Below are 19913 nucleotides of genomic sequence, written 5' to 3'. Positions count from 1 at the left end.
GCGGCCCGGAGGCAACGTGTACACCTATACAACTCGAGAGAGAGAGAGAGATCGAAGCTGACGTCGCGTTTCGAGCCTCCAAACGTGTATATATAGATTTATATCCTCCCTGCCGCTTCGATACGCGTGTTTTTCCCCGCGTTTACGTGTGTGGTTGCGACGGGGAAAATCTCGAGGAAATTGAAGAGGTAACGGCCCCGTGGCTCCTTCGTTGCGGGAATTCGCATGTGTATATGGAGCCGCGTCTGAGTGGGGAAGAGCACCGCATAAGGGACGGGCGCGTGACTTGCGGCGCGAACGGGAGATATGGGGGATGGAGATGTGCCCTCTCGAGCAGTTGCGCGGGGGGAGTCTCTCCATGTTTTTTTTCTTTTTACTCTCTTTTGGATTATCTCGCGAGAGTATGGGGGTGCACACTTTTTTTATGGGGGCAGGGCGAGGATCATTTCCATTTTATTCATAGAGTTGGGGTTTTGAAGGTCCAAGCCGTTGTCTTTGTTTCACTTTATCGATCGGGTATTTTGCCAAAACGTAGAATACATTTTTTTTTTTTTTTTTTTTTCACTTCAAACCTCCAATCCTTCCTCATTCCCTTGTCACATTCCGTAGAAAAGGGTATAAAAAACCACTTGGTGATGTTTGTTGAAATATGGAAATGTTTACTTGTAATATTGTGTTTTTTGGTACCTCATTCTAGTTGGTATGTATTTTTCGTTTGTACGTATTTTGGAAAGTGTAAATGTTGTGCGAATTAATGTATTTTAAGATCGTGTCAAAGATGAAATAGAGTATGAAATTCAATGAAAAGTCTACATTGGATACTGCTTGTATTTAAATAAAGTGATTTTTGGACAACTTACGATAATGAAGAAACAGTGAACATCTCTCGGACTTACCTACAACAAAAAGAAAAAGAAACAAACGTGAGTTTTGAATTAATTGAGTCTTCTTTTTTAAATTATCAATAAGTAAATATAAACAAAAGAGCGCTACAATAACCATCGTTATATTATTGTTAATTATAGTACAGTCTTTGATACTATTGCAGTATCACCATCAGGGAAAGCATAAAGGATTTTAGGGTCCTTGAATGAAAAGGTGTACTTATTATGTATATCCTTGGACATGCAAACAATGTTTTTGTTAACAAAGTCGCGGTAAACGACGATAATTGCCCATTGATGAGCACAAAATGCATGTATTCGAATAAAAAAAAAAAAAAAGAAAAAAAAAAAAAAGAAAGGAGGTAAAAGTAAAGTCAGCTTGATTGAAATGAAAGTACCACGTCTTCGAGGGGAGCAAGAGAAAGAGAATGATGTAAAGTAAGCCGAGAACTCCGACGAAGCAACAATTACGGCACATATCCTAATTTAACATCGCCGTCCGTGGCGCCGGCTACATGATTCGCAGAACCGTGTCTTGCACATTGTTCCTCCCCCCCCCTCTCTCTCTCCCTCTTGGGTACATAAATATACACGTAGTTGGCCAAGTAAAGAGAGCTGATGGTGGTGCTCACGTATGACGGACACATACACATCTCCAAGCGCCAGCCAAGCACAGTGCACACGTAGGCATCGTCTAATTGTTTGCTCTGCAGCATACACATAGCCATGGACGTAGCTGACCTGCCGTCTATCTCTGCTTCTCGTCTTCAGCCGCTGACGTAAGCCAAGCAAAGCATTGATTCTGCGCTGCGGTCCATATGTGTGCCTGGCGGTGCTTGCAAGTGCTACCATTGATCATCGAGGTGAGCTTGACTGGGGGTGGTATACGGTATGCGCGTGTTTTGCCGACCCGACCTATTTCGTGATTTGCGGGTTTGTGTGTCCGAAATTTCACGTTGTGTATGTTTCCATAAAAAGCTTTTGTAGCAGAAAAAAAAAAAAGTACGTGAGCATTGATTACTTCCATCGATACGTTTGTACAAAGTTGTTTAATGTACACAATGGAGACGATTCGAATTGATATTTTGGATAATTTTGAATCTTTGCATGTATTACTCTATTGTATAGTTGTACATAAAACTGATAGATAAAAATGTTGATGTGTACCGAACAAACGATTCGTAATAATGGTCACGATGAAAGTTCAGCCCATGCCAAATCAATGTATCTCTTGTTGAGAAAAAAAAAATACAATCATATCTCTAGCTTCATGTAAGCATGCTATTATACGTCCCAAGTGCCTAGAACACGAGCAAGAGATAAAAAAAGAAGGAGCGAGCCAGAGAGATAACATCGAGTGGTGATAAAAAGTAGAGAGAGAGAGAGAGAGACATTCTATTGACCAGTGACCCAGTAACACTCACGCATTAGCGCGCAGCTATCTGGCATTGTGTGTGTACACATAATGTACAACGTTGGATATACACCGGCATGTGTATCGGGAGCAGGGCAAACACGCGCGGTCTGTACCTTTATATGTATATGTACCGATGGGTGTATAAATATAACCGTCGTTCGGATGACTGATTGCAGTCAAGTGGCCCAGCCGGGGCGCGTGTCGGTGTTGGTTGTCCGTCCATCTATCTGCTTTTCGCTCGTTCGACCGATATGGGTGTACAAAAGTGTATATATATTCCTTGAATGTACACGCGAGAGAACCCAAGTGGCAATGTATATACGGCTGGTCGGTTCGATCGGTCAACGCGTGCTCTCGCGCCTACTTTTATTTCAATCTGCAGTTATTTCTCTCTCCCTTGTACTCCTGCCGTTTAGTCTCCGGTATTTGGGTTTGTGGGGTATATACGTTAAGTGGGGAGAGGAAAAGCGAGTCGTTGGTTCACTGGGGATGAGATTGACACGCAGAGATCGCCTTTTTTCAAAATAGTGCATGTTATTTTAATATATACACTGTCAAATAGTTCATGCGTACTATTTTAACAATGAAACAGGCGGTTTCACTGTTTCAATGTTGTGTACTTATAACTTTTTTCAACTATTTCCACCAGGTTAATTAGTTGGTATATAAAGTAATTGTTGGTACACCACTCGAAGTGATAAATGTGCACGGGTTGTACAATTATTTTCAATCGGATCAAGATCGTTTATTGGATTACCGATCAATATTTATAATTAAAATTAATGTATAGACAGGGTAGGTATATAACAGCAAAAAATCTCAATTCTGGACAACATATTTTTCCTCTATGCGCCAAGTCACTTTTGAATCGATTAAATTTTCAAGCTCGCAATTCACCCGATGATCAAACAAAAAACTTTTAGTACCCCAGCGCAATCAAGGGATGAAAAATCGAGCAAAGCTCATCACCTCTGAGGAGAGAAAGCTCCGATCCATCATTATAACGCCAGGGTGTAGAAAGCAGCTAGAAAAAAAAGCCGTGTACGCATCATCGCAACGTATACCCATGTATATATACTCTGTCCTTTTACCACCCTCGTGCACGCTGTTCGTGTAAATTATCTCTTTCGCTTACCGCTCTCAACGAGGAACAAACGGTTGAAGAAGGAAAAAAAAAAAACAAAAAAAAAAAATCTCGAGGGCCATCACACCCCCGACAATCGAATCCACACACAAGAGTATCCGATATATAGCGGGAAACTTGCCGTGTACGAAACGACGAAATTCGCATTGGATGCGAGACCGTCCATGAATCATTAAGCCAAGGAAAAATAAAAGCCAGGGTCGCAAGTACCGCGTCTGGCAGCTGTTTATTTCACCTTTCCATCACCGGGCAAATTAACGTCCAAGTTTTCCCTCCACGGTGTGCACCCCACAAGTATACAAATACACACACACAGAGCTCTACTCTGTAAAACATTGATAAAGACGTGCACTGCTGCAGTCGCGTCCCTCGTTTTTCACGGCGCCCATGCATCAACCCTTCCACGTACACTCTCCAATGATTATTTTACGATCCGGTCTTGTTGGTATATCATTGACGGCTAGGGTGTATCGCACTTGGAAAAGTTACAGCACTCGCCGAATGATGTATTATACACCAACTCTTTGTGCACCGAGTATTTTCTTGAAAAAAAAACAGCAACGAGTCCTTGGACTCTGTTGCAACTCGACCAAAAGGACCACGTGTGAATGATAACGCTATTCCGGACGAATCGACGGGCAGGCGTTCAACACCGTTGACGCAGCCCATCCGCAGTATACACAGTGTCTCCAACACGAGAAATAAAGAAAAAAAAAAAAAAAAAGAAAAAAATCGGCAATTCCCCCCCTTATACGCTATAAAACCCTCGCTCTTTTTGCACTTGGTGCGCCAGAGACAACGACCGAGCCATTAACCGCTAGCGAAAACGGCACACCTGAAACCTCTTATTCCTTGTTTTCCTCTCGCGCGTTGTTATTACCTGCGCTCACGCGAAAGCTCTCTCTCTCTCTCGCGGGGGAGTATATACCACGGCGGCGGCGAGGCACGGCCGGCCGAGTTCATCGACCCTAATCGCGCTTACCGGCCGATTGGTTTAAGGGAGAAAGAAGCGCGTGTACGTATGCATGTGTGTGTCTGATGGAGTTACGTGCATATATATTAAACGTGTAGCCAAGTACATTAGCCGTTAGGCCAATGAGGGTTGCCAACTTTTCTTCATCTCTCTCTCGAGCGTATATTTATGATGTGGGATGTGTCCGTTACGTCGGTGGAGCTGCCCGGCGGAGGTCAGGAGCGTTTTTTCGCTTACGATACAAGCACTTGTTGATTTTTCCCTTGCATTCGGGTGCTCAGTGCTTGCACGTTGATTATACCTGTGGAAAGTAGTATGTATATGTAACGCGTAGCTTGTTGCCTTAGCCCCTGTGAGACACGCTCCAATAATCTATCTCGTTCATCGATTGATCTTCGTCAGCAGTCGGCTGTCCAGGAGTGTAGGTGTGTGCTAAAAGTGGAGCTCATCTCTATTGTTGAGCAGTGACTCAGAGACAGTGGAAGCGATGTGGATCGGGGATGATATAACGACTGCAATGTAGCCTTTAACAATGTTGTCCCCGTGAAACCCTTGACCCGAACACCATTTAAAAAATTCAGTCCAATTTGAAGATACAGCATATTTTTGCATGTCTCGAAAAAACACTTGGAAGTCCAAATCACTGATAAGGACTCTGTAGGGGAACGGGGGTAAACAGGATTAGAGTAACTGCTAGCAACATTATTTTTACTGCATTGAACAGTGATGCTTATCGATAACTGACCAACACCGAAAGAATCGAGTTGCCGAAAGTAAAATGTCTCTCGTATGCAGTGCTATTAATTAGTAAATTTCAAGATTTTCCTTTTTTTCGCTTCATCGGCGTAACATTTCAGTTCACCTCCCGAAGGATTGCGCGATGATTTGCGTCCACTTTGCAAATCGACATAAACAGCTCGTCTTGCAATATCGAGCGCATTTCGAAGTATACGCCCGCGACGCGCTCGCTCGTCCGACCTTGAAACCGAAGTAATAATAATACCGAAGGGGAGGTTGGTGCACGGATACGCAGGGAGCCACGGAAATTGCCAGGCGCACCTATATACATCTGTACAGGTATATACGTGCACATCGTCGAGCAGCGAGATTGCCGGGAGGGGGAGGGGGCGTAGAAGCGTATTGTCAGAGTGCAATACACACTTTGCACGCATATATATATATATATGTGTGTGTGTGTATACACGTGTGGCGGCGTAGCCGATCGAAATGACGTTATCGCGTTTTACGTGGATCCGGTGAAGCGTAAAGCCGGCCAACGAAATGCACCACCGGCCTTGTCGTTAAGTTGCACGCTTATGAGGCATTAATCGCTCGTCTCGTTCGGATTCGTTATATTACGTTAATGTTAATAGTATAAAAAAAAAACTGTAGATGATTCAGGATATTGCGTTATATGCAGTGTATATTTTTCGAGTCTTTTACAACGTTAGTTTCCCGTGGGTTTTACCATACGGTCTGTATGATTGTGAGTTTGACAGTCGTACTATGTATATCTCTAACAAATATTACAGCGACATTTTCTCATTATATAGAAGCACTGTAGCGTATATTTATATATATTACAACTCCTACAGAGATATTTTCTCATAGATTTACTGCTGTATAGCCAATAACCATGACAGCGTTAGTTCCTCGTAGATATTACTCTCTATTTTATTTCTAACAACCATAACAGCTTCTTCTTTTTTTTTTTTTTTTTTTTTTTGGGTACAGACTTAAATTGCCGCAGATTTAACAATCGTACATTTTTAATATCTCTTCCAGTAACAGTTTTAAATGAGCTGTTATTCTCGTGTCTCTGAAATAGCTTTACAGCGTTAGTTTCCCCGAGTTTTGTTCTGATGTGCTCTCCATATCTCTTATAGTATTACTTTTCCGTGTGATTTTGTTATACCTATTTGTAAAAAATGTTCTTCCAGTGTCAGCTTATCATAGGTTTTATTACGTGTATCTCTAGTAACTCTATTGGTGTTGGTTTCTCATACCTTAAAAATCGTTCACAGCATCAATTGTTTTCAGAAAATTATACCTTGGTGTGTCTCTGATATCTTTAACAGCACAGGTTTCTTTTAGGCTTACCTCTATTAATTGCTTCAGTATTAATTTTACGTAGGTTTAACCGTCGCACGTCTTTTTTTGGTTACACCGTAGTATCTCCGATAACTTCAACAGCGCATGTTTCACGTAGTCCTTACCATGACTTATGAAACTTTAATAAGCTCTTACAGCGTTATTTTTCCGTATACATATTTGAAACAATTTCTGCAGCCCTACTTATTTAGATATAGCACCGCGGTAATTTCTTTTGTAATTTCAATGTCATCTATACATGTTTCACAGTTTGTTGCAGCTCAACGTCTAATGACTATTGGATGGAACGATTCTTTGCTGCCGACAACGTCAACCAAATTCAGATACCACAATTCCTGTGTAATAAAAGCTAATAACCACTGGACTTGAGATTTTGCCGTGCTTTGGAATTAGATGAAGATGTAGAACACCTGCATGGCTGTAGAAACTTAACCAATGCTTGTTCTTCGAAAAATAATATCAATACAGTACATTGAAACTATTTCCGACCAAAACTTGAGGAGATGCTAGATGGATTTTAGTACATGTGTTTCTACATTGAAACGAGCACATAAATATGTGACTTAAACAATGCAACAAGGAGACGCCTGGTTTTGCACACAACCAGTGGGTTAGTAAGGAGAACGAGTGTGAATTAGTGCACGGAAAGTTGGCAGCAAAGTGTCCAGATTGACCTATTGTAGTGGTGCGTAGAATATAATATACAGCACATACTTGCGTGCACACACTGGCGAAAATTCAAGGGGGACATTTCGCGGCCGCAATTTATGTGTATATATACCAGAAATGTAATTTCGTCGTCTGGACCGCAGCTGAAGCATTTAATAAAGAATCTCAGAATTTCAATAAATGCCGCGCGTGCAGGAGTTGGATTATGAATTTTCAACTTGCTCGAGCGGGTCACACGGTGCCTATTGAAAATCATTTCAATTTTTTTTTCAATGATGGATCCTGACATAATGTATGTTCATTACGTGTAATAAGGATTTTGCTTCTGGAGAAACTTCATGCAATATGATGATATTTGACGCCTTGAATTGCAGTAGAAAAATAATAAAATCTAGTTTTTCTACTTGTCTTGTTACATATTGAGCTTGTACCTTCATCTAAAACCATCCGTTAAAGAAGATAAATTTAAAATAATTGTAATTTAATCAGGTGGATTTATACCGTTGTAATGCATGAAATAAACGAATCGAAAACATGCACCACACATAGACAAAACAGCTCATTGGTGAGCAGAGATAAAAAAAAAAATCACCAAACAACTTCCACATTTGATCTTGATCACCTCCAATTGACTCCCGGTTGCCGGATCAGAGAGACCGTCAAAAGTGCAGGTATGCGTGAGAAGTTGGAGGAGCTAACTCCAAGTATACTATACATGCACGTGGGTGTTTGGGGTCACGGTACTTTCTTTATGCCACCTCTTATTATCTCCGTCTTTTTCTTCCTTTGTGCGAAATTATCGCCAAGTAAACAGGCCTAGGGAGTCGAGGGGCAAAAAAAAACCGTATCTTCCGCGCCTGTGTGGGTAAGTTTCTTTACGAGAGATACAGACAGGAAGATACGGCTTTTATAGGCGTCGTTACGTTCGAGCGCGTGAAACTGTGTGTCACCTTTACAGCGATAATGCTTTATTGCTCGTGGTGCTTACGAGCTGCCAAAGATTATTCGAAGAGTCATTTCGTATGGATTTTTTTTTTTTTTCATGCTTCGCCTACAGTGTCTAAGCAAGTGGTGATGTAATATTCATGGTGTGTTATTCTTGGTCGAGTGACCCCTAGCATGACAATGTCGATATAGTGTATCTTATGGCTACAAATATAGAAACACAGTTAAAGGGGTTAGAGCGAAAAAGCGTTTTTACGACAGTCTCCGAAAAATTGTAATGTGTTTGCTTTCATTATGTTAACAACATGTTTAAATTTCAAGAATCATAGCGTCACAGTTTTTGAGAAAAAAATAGCAAACTTAGGATTTTATACACAGACTCTTATGCAAACGTCGTTGGGAAACTGACATTTTCAACAGTAACTTGGGGAATATTTTTACAAATCTTTCAAAAAAGTAGTATCTTATTGTAAATAAGAATTAGAATAAAATACCAAAATTTGAGGAAGCCTACCGTCACAGTTTGAGAAAAACTTCAATTAAAAGTTTGAACAAAATACTATTGGTATATCTATATAATATACAGCAGGCAAGAAATAAAACATTACGCATACATTCAACTTTGAAGTATTAATTTTTTATTTTCCTACTCATTAGTAATCTTCTACTGTACGATATCAAATAGCTCGTACGATTCATCAAGAATAATGTTAAAATTCACTAATTTTAAATCCAAATTAACTTTTGAGGTTGACTGTACCGCTCTAACCCTCTTAAGATTACTAAATTTGAATTAAAAATATTTGTTTTCTAGTACACATGCAAAAAAGATATCATTTGCATTTTTTCATTTAATTAGTTTTAATCTCTCTCTTTCGTTCTGATCAAATGGAATTTGAGGTGATTTCTTTAAAGGTCGATCAATATACAGTAGTATACTACGCGTTAAAAACATCTCAGGTAGTGGTGTGGCTTCTTTTCCATACACTGGGCAAAAATTAAATTTTCTCATCGACTTCCACAGTAAATGTAAAGCACTGGATTTTCACTTTTCTTTGCTTGCCATTACGCAAGACGGACAAGTTGAACTCCATGCCTACAGAGTATAAAAAACGAAGTGAAAAATATCCATCAACATGTCAAACAAGTGACAAAAACTACTGCGGCTCATCGATCGATCGATCAAAATCCAAAATTGCCAACAAATATCAATGAATGACCCATGAATCGCGTGATGACTCCTCTATTACGACATGGGAAATGGGAATGGCCAACGGGTCCACCCGTTAATTTGATACCCGCCTCCCAAACCACACTGCAATAAAACCGAAAAATCAATTACCAGCGAAGGCATTTATTTATGCAACCCAGTCGTTGTCAAGCTATACCGACAATAAAAAAAATCGATGGCGCACAGACGGGCTTGATTGCAATTTAATATCAGCCCGCATAAATATCGCGATGGTGCTACCGTGTTGTACATAAAAACAAGCAAGCCCGTGCACGCAGTGCCAAACTCGCCCGAGTATACCCGAGCGAACTCCCGACGAGCCGACCACGCGGAAATTACCAATCAATTAACTCGACAGATTGTGATAAACGCCCCAGGCCAACCCGAAAGGAGGAGGATACGGCTGGCGAGACACTTCGGGGGAGGGACCACGTATTGACCCAACTGACGCATGTTGGTACACAATATATTATGCACGCGTATGCTATACCCGTAGGAAATTTGGGAGCCTCTCTTGGTTAGTGATTCCAATATGTATACGTGCTCTTCGCCGGCGAGTCTACGTAAATTTGTGCATAAGCCGAAAATGGCCCCGATCAATGGGAGACTTGGACCTGACTGAGTTGGCATGCACGGGTGACTCGAGGCCTAGTAAATACGCAGTACAATTAAGTAACCATAAGTTGTTTTCCATGTGGCAAATTGGCCCCGTTTTCCTTAACGCGCAAGTTGATCCCTTTTTGTCCAATTACATCGAGTGGTGCCCTTTGAACTCATACTGTAAGATCTCACATGTAAGATTAAACGAATAATTAATGTTCATATACGTACGTATCGAATCCACCCCCTTTTTTTGCGATTACATTGTTGAATTTGCATTTATTGTTATGCCGCATCTTTATTAGTTTCAAGATAAGTGAAAAGCGTTGCGGAAAAGCAACCGGACGAGATTCATCAATCGATGCTTTGAAAAATGGCGTGCACGTCTTGATGTACAACAACACACTCTCACTGGCAATACTTTCTTCGAGTTGTCTCAGTTGATAAATCTTTCATATGCGTACATAGAGTCGTTGTCATTACTAAAATCACTCATCTACAGAATAAAGAATCAAAGTGCCATTGTATATTTATATAATGTTATTGAAGATATTTCAAGTAAGTAACCTAAGAAATACGTTTTGCACAAATTATGAATATATGGTTTGATGAATATTTGCTTTTTCACATTGATCCGAGATTAGAGAAAACATTGAGCACTTGCAAATATTCTGGACACATGTACGCAAATAAAGATTAAGCAAAAAAACTACAGTTAATATGAAAAAGAAATTAAATAGATTTGAGCAAAAAAATAGTTACATTACAGTTTATAAAATCGTTTGTACCAATGGCCGTGGATGTACAATTGAGCAATACAAGTCTGTTATACGAGTAAAGCTCAATGGACTCGTTCGTGGGTTCTCTCATAAGTGTACACACATATATTTATATGTATGCATTTCCGGAAAAGATACACGTGGAAAGTCATTTGTGAGATAACGAGTGGAGATTTTTATAGGCGTGGCAGCAGGAAAAACGAGTCGATGAAACGAAGACAGTTGGGATATCGGAAAAGGAATGCCAAGGACCGTTTTAAAATAGGTATGTATACGGCTCATCGGTTATCTATCACTCCGAATAATTTGAAGCTGTAAATAAGGTGCGACTGCGCGAGGAGAAAGTTCGTAAAACTATATGTCGCATTAAAGATAGCAATAATAGTAGTAGGAACAGAGAGCTCGAGATTTTGTGTTGAGAAAAAAAGAAAAAAAAAAAAAATAATGACACACGACGCGATATATAATGCGTGAAAGCACAGGCGTATGTGCGAGGCTGTTCTGCTTAATTGTGGGGAAATCGTGTCAAGTGGGTCTTTTTTTTCTGTTCATTCGATACATTTAATTAAGGAGGAAAAAAAAGTATCTATCTCTAGAAAGGTGCAGTGTATAATAGAACTGTGTCATTCAGTCGACGAGATAAAGATAAAAAAATATAAGCTTGAAGTAGAGGCTTTTGTTGGTTGCCTTCAAAAGAGGGTAATTTATTTTAGCCTCGGAAAGCTAGAGAGCTATGTGCAATTGAATAAATTGGGTTGGAGAGATAATAATAATAATAATAATAATAATACAAACATTGTTAGATTGATTGCAGTTGTGGTATTTTTAAAGTCTTCAAGTAATCAAAGATGTGAATTTATCAAATTGGTTAAAGGTGACTTGGCTGATTTTTACTGTGGTGATAAAAATCTCTGAAACTTTGAAATTTAGTAAACAAAGTGTGCCTAATTGATTTGTGAAAAAAAAATACTAGTCAACCACTTTATTTTTCGAAAAGTAGCTACTGAAAACTCGCCAATTTAACACGCACTCTTATGGGATTTATCACTAAAACGACCACAACTCTAAAAGTAAATGACAAACCTCTACAAATAAAAATTGCATTCATAACCTTTTTTTTTTATAAGTAATCTTGTAGAATCGTGAAAATTATTTGTTAACTACTTAGATTTTATGAAAACTTTTAGGCCAATAAAATTTAAATATGTGATTTAGGTATGATTTTCTCCATAAATCCACACAACCATACCAGGGTTCCTCGCTTGGTACGGCACCAAATGTCTAAGCCACCTTGACTCGTTGAACGTATTATTGCTTATTCGTTATTTCAGTGCGAGCACACAATGAATGACGTATTTTTCCTCTCTACCATATTCATATACTGTTTTGACAGATTAGTGATAACACGGCTTCATTTTATTCCTACCAAGGACATGAAGTTAAGATCATAGTCCCAAAAAAAGATGTACACTATAATGCTTTGGAGTATAGTCTAGAATAGTGTGTGCATTATACATCAAGTCCAAATATTTTGGGATCCTTTTAGGCTGAATTTTACAACATTATGATCCAACTGTAACAGAAAAGTTTTAAGCTTTAGGCGTTGCAGTGCTATTCAAATTCGAACCCAAACTATTTTACAGTCTGCACGACTATTTTTAGTTAAAAAAAAAATTAAATTCATCCAAGTTACATGCAATCTCTCTCTTTTTTTTTTTTTTTTTAAATTAACCTTTTTCCAAGCATCTCGTGACCCGCACGGCTTTTAAAATTTATTGGCGTCGAGGAAACTCCATCTGCATCGCTCGACGCTCGAGAGATTACGAGCTCTCCCTATATATACCTCACTACATTTAGTTTTTCGTTTACCACGAAATATTCATACGTACATACGTATATAAATATACAAATTATATATACTATATTATATCTTCGTCCTGCTCAGCTACGAGATACCTCGTGGTGCCGCATTTCGCGCGTCGAGCGTGAAATACCCATAGCTTGCGGATACTCGGCTGCTGCATCCACGGCTTCCGCAAGGATGAGAAGGATGAGGGAAGGAGGGAAGGATGTGGCTTAATGCGCCGTGGAAATTGACGTCGGTTAAATTGGATCGCTTCAAGGGTGACTGCTGACGACGAGGAGAAAAATCTTTGTGTTTTTCTTAGCGCTCGGGAGAAATAGAGCGGGAGTGTCGCGCTGCCGATAACAGTGAGGATGGAAATTTCATGTGTTTTTCCCCCGTGACGGACAAAATGGATGGTACCGTTACTTACTTTTTTGCGGGGTCTGACGTTTGAGCTTTGGTGAAAAAACAAAAAAGATGGAGGAGCAGGAGAAGATATCGATTTCGTTGCGGGTTGATCCGCGTAACGATGCGACGTAAAAATCGATGGTTACACTGAGAGAAAAATATAATAAAAATTACTGTGCCAGAATGGTAATCTGGTGTCATTCCGCCGTCTAGGGACGTTTTACTTTGGCCAACCTAATTTTTATTATATTCTGGACAGTAATTTCTATTGTACAAGCAGTAAAAATTACTGTACTAATAACATTAAAAATAATTGTTCCAATAGTAAAAAGTCTCTATAAATGGTCAAACAGTACCAGATTACCATTCTAGCACAGTAATTTTTATTATATTTTTCTCTCAGTGTACGTTTATCGCGACGTTAGTTCAAGCGAGGCTCAGGGCGCACGTTAGATGCCTCGCGTGTGGCCAGAATGAATGTGCGCGTAAGGTTTTTTTAAAGATAAAAGTTGGGACTTAATCCCCCATCATAACGCAATCATTAATAACGACACTTTGGGAAAACCCAAGCGAATAACTCCTCCCTTCCGGCCAAAAGTTGTACGTATATACACATCTGCAGGATAGCTCGGTGTCTGGCGCACGCCCACCTGACGAGACTTTGACAACTTTGGGAATTAAGCCTGTCCCTCCCTCTTGGGTAATAACCTTGGAATACGTTTCACGCCGAAAACTGCATGCATATAAGGACACAGCCATGCAGCTGAATTAACCGTGGAATGAAGTAATTTCAAAAGAATGAGGGTGGCCGAAAAAATTTCAGGCCACTCGAAAAGTTGAGCGTTACGTACGGAGGAATGGCTTTCTGAACTATTTTTTTTTTTTTCCACGCGGTCTATCGTGAAATTATGCATGCCACAATTCGAAGCTTGTGCTTAGGAAAAACTCGCGTGCCTCGTACGACCAACGTATCGACCTTACTTGGCTATATGTCTGGTTACGTTGCAAAGTTAGCCAATAAAATATCAATCAAAGGTTACATTGGGATCCTCTTGGTGGTTTGTATAACGTATACAAAATAATAAGGACAAGCTATAATTTGTCGATTAAAAAGGAAAATATTGAAAAGTAATTAATGTGTAAAATTTGACAAATACTTTAGTGATTTTTTTTAGGAGTAAAAAAAGGAATTTTTGTCAATTTTTTTGAGAAGATATTATAATTCGTAAAAATTGATTTTTCTTCAAGATTTATTTAGAGTGACTCCAAAAAGATAGTTTTGTTTTATCTGAAAGACAGTTTTTTTCTTTTTTTTTTTTTTTTTCATCTAAAGTTTATTCATTTCTGCCACAAAAAGATTTTTAACTATACGCTTATACAACTCGACACAGGATTTTTTTCATTTTTACAGTTAAGGTCCTTTTGTAACTTGGGTGCTCTATTTTTTTTTTTTTACAGTACTCACGATAATAAACAGCACTAGTGAACAGTAACGTGGGAATTGGAACGCGAGGGAGAAGAGTGCAACAATATTTGATTTCCGGCTCGAGTTTTCCGTAATTTAAAAATCTTATTACAGGTAGCCCAACGTTGTTCCAAGGAATTACAGTAGGAATTACACCGAGCGAAGTTTATGTTTGCACGGCAAAGTCAAATTTATGTTTCGCGATGTTGTCCGATTGTCGAGGCTCGTTAGCGCAGGGGTGCAAAAACAGCTCGCAGCACGTTTTCTTTCCTTTTTTTTTTTTTTTTTTATTCGGGAAGAGTTTAAACGTAGCACGCGAGTAATTAACCTATATTTTTCGTGGCAGCGCGATAATGAGCTTACGGTTCGGGCTTTGCTCGGAAAATTCGCTGAAAATTCCCTCACACGGTAGCTCCTGTTTTTTTGTTTGCCATCATTATGCTTTTTTTTTTTTTTTAATTATTGCATACGGAAAACTACGAAACAAAAACAATAAAATCGTAAAACTTATAAGCACCTTTGGATAAAAAAAAGTTTTTTTTTTTTTTTATGTTTTAAAAAAAGAGTATTACTGATCAAATGTGACGAGAAAAATTAATGTGTAGCAAGAGATATTTAAACTTTTAAGCTATCATGACAACCACATTGAGAATATTACATTACAAACGTGATAATTTAACACACTAGGTGATTTTGGAGCATAACTGTTTTTATTGTTTAACAATTATTATTTCGCCATTATTCTAATGGCCTCTTCAGGATTGCATATCGTGACGATGTTGGGACAACAAGTCACTTGAACTTTCCTGCACACTTAAAAATTACACATTATTAAAGACTTGTAACATTATAAAAAAGAAATTACGAAGAGAAAACATAACAGTCAGTGAGTAAAAATAAGTGTCTTGTCCCAACATCGTCACGATACGTAATCCTAAAAAGGCCATTAGAATAATGGTAAAATATTGATTGTTAAACGATAAAAACAGTTATGCTCCAAAATCACCTGGTGCGTTCTATCATCATGTTTGTAAACATGGCAAAGGAGCCTGTAAAAAGGAGAAAATATTTATTAAATATTAAGATACTATTATTGATAAATGTTGTGGAAAAATATCGCAAAACGTAGTAAAACCGTGGGGGGGGGAGGGGGAACTTTGATTAGTAACAAGCTTACAACTTGGTAGCAACAAACGTCGCTCAGTCGCCGAGTTGCGATAGATTCGCAGCGGAGCGTATAACGTACAAGAGTTTTCCAGCCCGTGCGCAGCGTTTACGAAAAAATTCTAAAAATGTTTCCCCCGAACTTCAAAGTCCCCCGTAAATTTCACGAGCCCGTAAACTTTCGAGAATATCCACGCGCTTGCGCGATAAACAAGTCGCAGGGGACGACGGCCACGCGTACCGTCGTAATATAAAAATACTTGGTAAAAGGAAGAAAGTGGCGGCCGAGTAGCCGGTGGTGATGCGTCACAAGCCACACAGCGTTCATTTTCTCCTGACTTGCGGCGGAAGCAGTATACATACCTACATAAAAGTTGAAACTTTTCGCACGCGAGCCGTACGAATGGACGGACAGGTGGTAACTTGATTATTTCCATCGAGCACTGCGATAACGCGTAGCCAAAAGCACCAGCGCGGATTTTAACTTGCGCGCGTCGCGGAATTCAAAGTTTACGGGGGCATTAGCTATACGTGGCGCATCTTCTCCGTCCGAATGCTTTGCGTTGAAATATGCAAAGCTCTTCAGTCGGGCTGTACGCGTTTCTCACAATGGTCCGCCTCCCCCCCGTGCTTTTCTTCCACTCGCCGTCGTTGTCATCGTCGTGAATAGGATGAGCTTGCGACTTCATGCGCTCTGCATTTGTACCGCTGCAGCCGAGTGCTTTTTAGACGAATTGGAGTATTATATACCGCGGGTGTTTTAGCTGGGGAGAGTTTACGTTTTTGCCGGGGATATATGTTTTAGGTCGAGGGGCTGTCTTATATTTTTGCGAGGGGATCGATGCTCCGAAGTGCTGCAATGAATATCGCGTTAAAAGTGCACTTGCATCTCGCGTGGATATATATATATATACATATACCAAAGAGCTTTCATGAATTTTAATGGCTTTTTATGGTCACGCGATAGAGACAAGGTCGTAAAAAATATGTTGTTGCGAGGATAAAATGACGCGTAGTTCGGGGCTTGGAATTTTTCGTGTCTAGTGCCATGGCACGTGGAGATGTAGTAGTTTCGTCGTGAGTGAATCTTGATGTTGGATTTTTATTTGTACATTTCAACAGAATTGCTAGAACTATCGGTTGGTTCGTTTGTCCATTGCATGGATGCATTGTTGCAAACATTTTTTTTTGTTTTGCTTTAGGTTTTTTGTACTACAATTCATCTATCAATCAAGGTTGGAAGTAATTTAATTATGTAGTTGTGGATAAAAAAGAAATTTTTTAACAAACTACCGTAAAAATGGTAAGATTCGATGTTACTTGGAATTCAGAACTCGGAAATTGTTGGTAGTTTTTTAAAGTTTCATGATGCGTACATAAATGTGCTCCAATAAATTGAACTCTTAAATTCTTGCAGTCACAGTTTCAGAACTATACATCATTTTGTCATTTTTTATATAATTGTCCTTTTACCTATAAATAATTTTCAACTTTAAACTACAAAAGTCAAAAGAATTTTGGTACTTTTTACATCACACAATACACAATAAGTATCTAATTGGATTTCTTACTAAAAAATTAATGAAGCAATGAATACGATTAGTTCTTAAATTACCAATCATTGAAATGAAAATAAGCAAGTAAAAAATGTTACTAATCCAAGGTAATATGAAAATTTATTTAATTGCAATATAATAAAAGTCCTAATATCCAAACAACAAAGTATTGAAATAACTAGATGTAATTTTTTTACAAATCATAGTAGTAAGTAACGACATTTTTAAAACTGAAGTACGAATCACAAAAGTTTCCTAATCAAAGTTTTACCAATGAAAACTCCAAATAGCAGCAACTAGTAACATTATTTATATCACCAACAATAAATTAACTAGACGATAAAATCATTTCAAAGTTCAGAGTGTAAAAACAATGGTCAATACATTAAATTCTTCCCGTGGTCCGTTTCATTCAACCTCACCACTTCAAGGCCCTTTTGTTCCGTCATACCAGCTCGGCATTCCCCGATTCCATATTAAACGCGTGGCTGTTCCATACGCCCGTCGAAAAAACTTTTCCCAGCTATCGATTTTTCGAGCGCACGCAGCACTTTTGCGAGCTACTTCTGCCTCGCTTCGTCCACGATTAAACCCCTCCCCTCGGCTCGGAATAAACATTTCCTCCACCCCCGAATGGTATCAGTGACATTTTCAATTTACAAGGACCACCGCGACGCCTAATCGTCCGGTCCAACTTTCACCCCCTCCCCCTCTATATCTCCCCCTGTGCACATCTCAGCGCCGCACTTCTTATCTGTACACCAGCGAGTTTTGACCCTAGGGGTTGGGTCAATTTTTCCATCCCCCGGCGGGATAAGACGCCGGTAAACTCCCCCGCGCGCGGGAGTTTGGAAAACGCCGTGGGCGCGCAAACGAGAGCGCGGGGGGAGGGGCTCTCCGATGTCGCGATTACAGCTTTAATTAACGGGTTAAGCTGGTTACGAGCGCTGTTTGCCTGGAATTAACAGCCGGTGGCGACGAGGTGTGGCTGGTAAGCGTCGGGGGTGTAGCGAGCCCCGCGGCCAAAACGCCGAGTATAACCGTCAAAAGCTCTTCGAGGACTTGGTGTGTGTGTGTGTGGGACCAGTGGATGTGTATGCGCACAGGAATTAAACTGGCGATGTTATATTAACTAAGCGAACCCTTGGTTTTTTTTTTTTTTTTTTCGTACTTCCGCACTCCTGGGGGTTTTTTTTCTTCTCGTTTCGACGTGCTTTTCCAGGTTGTGTACGTGGACTGTGGTTGAGGGGAAAAATTTATGTTTTAAATCGAGTTTTCGCTCACTAATTCCCCACGGGATATAAACTCCAACGGTCCGTGTTTTTGCGGGGATTACCGCGTACATTGGCTTGATTAGCTTTAAATTTAATTTGCGGCTCGGTAATCGCGTGCGTTGGATGCATTGGCTTTACTGCGCAAACTTTGCTTGAAAATAAGGGGGGGGGGAAGAAATCGGCATCCTCTGTAAACACTTTTTCTCGGTTTCCACAAATACGCGCAATTTTATATCACACCGAGTGGTGCGAGCTCTCCCGACCCTCAGCTTCTCGCGCCACTTCCTCTCGCGAGTATAGGCTTCCACTTCCCAATAACCAAGCAATGTCGCTCGGGAAGCCGTCAGCAATTGAATTTTCGAGTATAATTTCCTCGCCGACTTCCCCGGGGCGTTCCCACCTTCGGCGCTCTCTGTGTTTAGCGTTCGTTGCACCGCGTGATTTCAGGCACTGCACATGTTATATTCATACAAACTCTTATCTTGCATTGGGTTGAGTTGTATAGCTACATGAAACGCGATTGGATACATTTTCAAAATAATTGGCATAGAGTGGTACGAGAGGTTACTCATGTAACCAATTGAACTCCCCCAAATGAAATCAATCTGAAATCAAGTGAAAAAAAAAAACTAGTGAAATCGTTATGAAATCGTTACCGAGTCAACTTGGAATCATTAGTAATTACTATAAATCTCGAATCATTTGGATGGTTTTTGTAAAGTAAAACTAACCCGGTTGGAGTAGAGGAAAAATGAGTCAAGTATTCGTTTGAAAAACCAAGTCGGAAGCTTTGCACTTCCGACTCGGGCAATCGACGCTTCCATAATGGCCGGTCTCGGAAGTTTTTTAATTCATCTGCTGGCGCGCGAACCGCGTTGCTAAGTTTTATTTTCACCCGACAAAGTTTCCCGATGGGGTGTATTTTCGCCTGATAAAAGTAAAACAGAGCTAGTTTCGCGTTTTATTGTGAAGATTTTTCATGCAGCTCGAGAAAAACCAAGTTCCGCAGAAAAGTTTTGATACCACGGAAGAAAGACAGAGCCTTAATTCGAAAGCGCGCAGATAAGTTTTTCGGTCCCTTGGGTCGGAAGTTTGTGCTAAACTTAATATCGCCCCGGGGAATAATCATACCATGGATGCAATTTTTATAAGTTACCTCACCGAAACAACGATCCGTTATTCAACGGTGGAAACGAAAAAGCAAGCGCAGAGCGACTCGATTTTTCTCGGTGAATTCATCGGTTTTCAATCAACTCCTCGGCAAACACTCTCCCCGAGTGCATAATCAGCCGATCAGAATTAGGTCGGCTCGCGATTTCCTCTGCCAGCCGAGTAAACACCGCGAATTTTTCCAACTTTATCGCGGATTCTCCCACTCATAACTGGAAATTTCGAAAAGGAGAGGAAAAGAGCGACCGATTAATCGGTTAATCAATTATCGCGCTC

General features: G+C 40.0%; 1 protein-coding gene across 6 annotated transcripts in view; it reads right to left on the bottom strand.

The window, feature by feature from the left end:
* The window catches only part of LOC106637686 (uncharacterized), a 185618-nt gene that overhangs the window by 73886 nt on the left and 91819 nt on the right, over positions 1-19913 (bottom strand). The window contains exon 1 of one of the 6 annotated variants that reach the window (XM_089593500.1): positions 861-890. The exons of the other annotated variants lie outside the window; for them this stretch is intronic. Coding sequence (XP_089449626.1) covers positions 861-883 — 23 coding nt within the window. The 5' untranslated portion in view covers positions 884-890. Of the gene's footprint in view, positions 1-860; positions 891-19913 lie in introns of those variants that run through there. 6 annotated transcript variants of the gene reach the window in all.

The sequence above is a fragment of the Copidosoma floridanum genome, unplaced genomic scaffold (assembly GCF_036245765.1).
Source record: "Copidosoma floridanum isolate Cflo_tuat_1 unplaced genomic scaffold, Cflo_Japanese_pri ptg000019l, whole genome shotgun sequence".
Lineage (NCBI taxonomy): Eukaryota > Metazoa > Arthropoda > Insecta > Hymenoptera > Encyrtidae > Copidosoma > Copidosoma floridanum.
This window is presented reverse-complemented; position numbering and strand designations above follow the sequence as displayed.